We start from the raw sequence: 5,827 nt of genomic DNA, 5'->3' as shown, positions 1-5,827 counted from the left end.
AAAAGCTCACGGCTCATGTAACAACTGTGAGTGTTGTATACAAAACAACCGTGTGAACTGCACAGACAAGACATGAATGGGGAGAGAAAATTAGAGGGACGTGACAAGCACACAGAGCTAACCTACTCAACTGGATTTGTCACATACGCGTGAGCTTTAGTTCTGTATTTATGTACAAGAGTTGTCTTTGGAGGAAACAAAACTGCAGACTTAGCTGGATGGATACACACAGCCCAGAATTAAACTGCACAGCGACATTTATTGTTTCAGCCTGGAAAAACATCCCTTTTTTTTTTAAATTTCACACAGCAAAGCAAGTTAAAAACTTCACTCATCAAATAAATGATAATTTAAACAAGAACTTGCTAAAGAAACCTCATCACAACAACGTTTTAGGGCCTGATCACTTTAAGTCCGTGGGGCCATCAATGAATATCAACCAAGTGTCTCTTTTACAGTCCGCAAGCCGTTTTCCTACAACAAGAAGGCGTAACATGTTTCCTTGACTCAGGTGATACATTTAGAAAAGAAATCATGATTTTTTCTTTTGTTGTAACAGGCAGACACTGCGTTTCTTGGTGTGATCAGGAAAGATGGAACGATTGCTGCCCTTCTCTCGCTGCTATCAACAGTTTTTCCCGCATTATCTCGATGCTGGAATAGTCCGGTAACTTAAGATAGTTCACACAAGTCATTACAGAGGGCAGGAAGTCATCTGGGTTTTCTGTTGATTCGAATGTCTTTCGGACAATTGTCAAAGGTGGATTCAAACTCCGGAAGCCTGATTTAGAGGAAAGGAAGAGACCAAGGAACTCAGTAGGTTTGCAAGATGCATGCCAGCGAGCTCAGAGAACATTTTCTTATCCATGAAAACAATCAGGCTGAATCACATGTGTACCTTTTTAATGCTATTACTATCGGAAAACATAACACTGCTTTGCTGTACAATATCACCACACACGCAAGGCATTTTTTGCTTCTCTGGCAATTAAATCTACATTCAATACACATTAAGTGCATGGAACCTGGCATCTGCTTTATTTATCACAAAAAGTCATTGTATAACATGGAGATAAACAGTTCCTTATGCTTTCTGACTTTTAAAACAGAGTACCAATTCATATTTAGTATGAGTACATTAGGACTCATTTCTAAAAAAGCAGACATCAGAATGCCTTCTCACTTAATAGTTTATAATGTACAAATGCCTAAGAATTTGAATTTTACCTAGAAAAGCAGCATTACGTGTCTATTAGTAACCCTGCTTCAGCGTGTTTAAGACCATCACTATGAAGCTCCCTTCTGGTGATCTCTCTCAATGTATTACAAAACAAGTAAGAAACTAAGAAACATTATGATACTGGAATAACTAAGAGGTACTATAAGCCCAATAAAGGACACATGCACTTGGTGCTGAGGCCTCACGCTTGCGCACACGCACACGCACCCCCCGGAGCTGGAGCCGGCGCTGAGCCCGGCAGTGCACCCACCTCCAACAGGCAGTCTCGGGCTGCCCGTCACGAACTGGAGAAACAACCTCTGCTGTTCGTTATCGAAGCTGCTGAGAATCTCAAACAAAAACTTCACAGCCCGACTGCAACAGAAATCATGCACCGAGGTTACTGTGTCATATTAAAACGCACTTCTGAACCACACCACATCGCCAACTCTCAGTCAGCTAGAGACTGTCAAAGTTAAGCACAACTACATCTGCATTCACATTACAGTGCAGTCTGAAGTCAAATTTGTTTCTATTGTTTCAGCTAAAATTCAAATTCAAATGGAATGATTACTGTTGTAATAAAGAGGACCTGTCTGGAATTGTACAGATGTTTCTATTTTACTATATAAAAAAATGGCTGATGGGGTTACACCTATGACCCCGCCCCCTTCCCTTTCCCGATCCATTTTCATAGAAGTATTTGAAAAAGAACCTTTGGGGTCCTAAAGTTGCAATCTTGAGAGATATAAGGCCAAAGTTATCAGAAAGCCTCCTTAAAGAGGTAGACAAATTTAAAAATGATCCTTTACTTTTTTTTTTTAATAATATACACAATTTATGCATTACCAAATTCTCGACTGTAAATTGAAACCCTGGCGGATCCCAGTATTACCTGTCGTGAGTGTAACCGTGATCTGGCCTGCAGCATTCCATCAGTGTCTTTGCGTCCCAAGTGTCCGCTTTACTGCCACACAGTAGCTGATCCAGCTGGGTATTTAAATAAGAGTGACGGTTTACTACACAGCTGTGTAAGCGAGTGAAAGCGCATACAGCACTTCTGTAAACAACGCATCCCTTTAATGCGCGCCCTTCAGTTGCACATTAATAGGTGTCCTGCCCACCTGCAGGGTCTAGGTTCTCAGAAGCCTTAATCTCAAACAAAACATAGCTGAGACAAATCCTTGACTTTTTCCCTAACTCCTCTCTTCTCTTTAGAAGCTTTAACTCGATAATCCACTTCTAACCCGGAAGATTTTATAAATCCTGGCTTTTTGAAACACAAGGGTACACAATAAGGGAAGCCAAGAAATAGAACACTGAGCCGGAGAGAGAAGTGGGAGAACAAAGCTGAACTGACACAGCACATGGGAAGGTTTCGACTTTGTGAAGAGAGGCACATGCATGCCGCAGGGTGGTTTCGGGTGGCATAGGGACCAACCTATCCATTACAGAATGAATATTAGAAAGCAAGAAATGCTTTTGTGTCCTTGGAAAATCTAACATCAGTTTCAAATGAAACCATCTTTTCTCCGGTTAACTGCCCATTTGCAGAATGACTAAATTTTGAGAAAATCCAATTCACCGCATATGAGATTTAATATCTCTGTGTCACTCACTGCCAGGTACCTTATCCTATTCAATGAAACAGACATTATGCCAATTTTATAGATGAGGCAGTCAGATCAGGTACAATAACATGGATATGATCACACAGCTAAGCAGTGGGGACCAGGATTCGATTCTGGAAGTAACACCTGCTGCTTTCAATTCCAGATGACACTTTGTGTCTAAAGTGCCAGGTATACCACATACTTCAATAAGCAGCGAATCAGAGCAGACATAAAAATAATTGAGATTAAATGCTAAATTATTTGAAGTTATCTAGATTTAGCCAATAATCAATGCGTATTCTAAAACTAGTACTTCAAATAATAAACAAAAAGGTTTCGAAACCAGGGAAACCTAACTAGATTTTCTATGACAGATCACTTACCAGTGAGTATAGTTTCTTGATGCACTTTAAGACAGCTGGAAAAAACTTTGAACATAAACTCACTTTTTAATTCTTACAAATATTCTCTGAATTTGGCAATTAGATAATTTACAACCCTTCCTTAAAACTTTAAGGACTAACTTTGATCTTGAAACAAAGTCTCATATAATACAGGAAGTTTGGTCCAAAAAAAAGTGCGACTTCCTCAGTGTCAGTCGCGTTACTGTGGACCCATGGCTCTTCCTGCCAACGACACTAGCACAGAAACCTCAAGTCCCATTCTCCACTGAGCAGCACTGGGGTCTCAGCAAGCGACGATGCTACGCTTATTCAATCACACATGTACCAAACTTCCTAAATGCAATATACAATGTTACATTTATGTATTTAATGATTAATACTCTTCTTGGCTCAGGAAATAATCTCATCTTTCCCAACACCCACCCTTTGCTCCCAAACCCCTTGTTCGTTTGCAATAATGAGGTCTTTGACTAAATAGCACAGGGATACCCCATGAAGATCATTATAGAAATGACCATTTCTTTTAGACAGACATAAGCTACTCACTTCTTCTGGGTAGAAGTACTGAAGGTGACTGAGTGGGAAGACTGATTCAAATCCATCTCTGAATGAGTCAAATTGCCTGGAAACGCCTTCATTTAGTGCCCAGAATATAACCAGCTGCAAAAAGAAAAGTCTTTTATAAACTGTGACAAGATTTCAAATCTCTTTCTGTGGCAAAGTACAGTGAAACATCCTTCCTGATAACTTAAAAAAAAAAAAAAATTATTAACTCTTTTAAATAGCTCCCAGAAAACTGCATGCAGGTCAACTTCTAATTTGAGATCTGGCCAGTAAGAAAATGTAAGAAGTGCCATGTGCATTTATAGTTTTCAAAATTCATTTACATAAAATCCCTATGGTAGAGAATCATATATTACCTTACCAGATGAGAAGTGGATGAGAATTTCCCAAAGGAATAAAATATTATTGAGAATTAAAGATAATGTTTCAAGATTCGCATTTACCAACTGTTAATAATTTTTAATTTATTAATGTTTTTAATTTTTAATGTGAAACTTTTATCTTTAAGTCCTGTTAAGTTCTTAGAACCCAACCATGTTGTAGTGTGTGCCTCCACTGAGAAAAAGGCCAACTCTGGAAATGCAGTCACATGAAACCAAATGAAGGGTAATGGAAAGCATCTGTATCCAGTCAGTCATCCAATGCTCTAACCCAAAGAGTTCATAAATAGAGGACATATTTGAATTAAAAAAATTTTTTTGATAGAAAAATAAAAGCATTTTATAATTTATATTCAACATAAAATTGTTTTGCCTTAATTTAGCAAATATTGTCAAGGACCATGAAACGTCTCACCAAACCCATAAACGTGTGAGGGTGTGGGGTGAGGGAGAATTCTTCTGTCAAGTTAGCTGGCTTAATAGGAAAATAGAAATGTGAAATGTGATTTTATTAGACAGTATTAAAGCTTGCGGATAGTAAATTCAAGAAAGGCAGCGTGAACTACGTGACATGTTATCTCAAGAGCACACAGAAGCGAAAACCTGAAAAAGTGAGCTTCAGGCAGCAATCCAAGGGGTCAAAGGTCTCAAAACAGTTAGTGCAGGCACTGAACGGCCATGGCCTGTGCTTCCCTGGCCAGGACCCTCCCCTCTCCCTCTAAGCAGCACCCACAGGCAAAGCATCGCCACAGATGGCCTTCTCCCCAAAGGACGCCGGATTACATACTCTGAGATACTCCTCCAGATTGTGGATAGTGACTGGTATATCCTTTCCTCCTTTCTTCAGTTCGATGTTGGGAAACCCTGGCAGAGTGAAATCCAATCCTAGATCTTCAACTGAGCAGCCATTCATAGTCAGGGTTTCTAATGCATATCGTAGACTCTCTTTGGTCTAAACAAAAGGGAGGGGATTGTCAAGCACAGTAAATTCATTAATTATGTTTTTGGTTTACAAAATAAAAGATATGCTAACAAATTTTATAGGCTCCTTTAGCTCTTAGACGATTTCTTTTTTTCTATTTTTGTTTGCTACTCAATTTGATCATATCCAAATCAGATTTCACAAAAAGGCCATGATACTTTGAATAATTGTCAATATAAGAGTGTGGGCTATAGAGCCAGACAAACTTCATACATTCTAGGCTAATCTTAATGAATCTAATATACGACGTACAGCATAACAAATTCCGAGTAATACGATAGTTAGGAAATTGTAAATATAAATAATAAATGCACATAATATACTATCTAGTAACAGCAATTGACTTTTTTCTCTGCAAAGCTCAAATCTAAACAATACTCTGCAGAGTCTTTATTCAATCACTTCAGGCCTACGATAACAAGTATGTATTCATACAATAACTCTACAGAGAAAAAGGTTCCAAGGACGCTCTAAGAAAAGTCTAGTTGTGCTCTAAAACCAAATTTAAAAACAATCTGTCTTATTCATTTTTTTAAATGCTTAAGATCATGAAAGGCTTAAATAATTTTTTTTTTTTAGAACAAAGCCCAACATGCAAAACTGTAGATGCTATCTGAATATGAAGGTATCCAATACAGAAGAAAGAAGGCCAATGGCTTTCTGGA

General features: G+C 38.5%; 1 protein-coding gene across 1 annotated transcript in view; it reads right to left on the bottom strand.

The window, feature by feature from the left end:
* Positions 1–239: 239 nt before the first annotated feature.
* TRIP12 (thyroid hormone receptor interactor 12) overlaps positions 240–5,827 on the bottom strand; it is a 132,518-nt gene continuing 126,930 nt past the window's right edge. The window contains exons 39-43 of the mRNA XM_023532935.1: positions 4,968–5,132; positions 3,783–3,896; positions 2,115–2,209; positions 1,491–1,594; positions 240–781 (exon numbers count right to left, since the gene is read on the bottom strand). Coding sequence (XP_023388703.1) covers positions 585–781; positions 1,491–1,594; positions 2,115–2,209; positions 3,783–3,896; positions 4,968–5,132 — 675 coding nt within the window. The 3' untranslated portion in view covers positions 240–584. The remainder of the gene's footprint in view (positions 782–1,490; positions 1,595–2,114; positions 2,210–3,782; positions 3,897–4,967; positions 5,133–5,827) is intronic.

This window comes from Pteropus vampyrus, unplaced genomic scaffold, assembly GCF_000151845.1.
Source record: "Pteropus vampyrus isolate Shadow unplaced genomic scaffold, Pvam_2.0 Scaffold93, whole genome shotgun sequence".
Lineage (NCBI taxonomy): Eukaryota > Metazoa > Chordata > Mammalia > Chiroptera > Pteropodidae > Pteropus > Pteropus vampyrus.
This window is presented reverse-complemented; position numbering and strand designations above follow the sequence as displayed.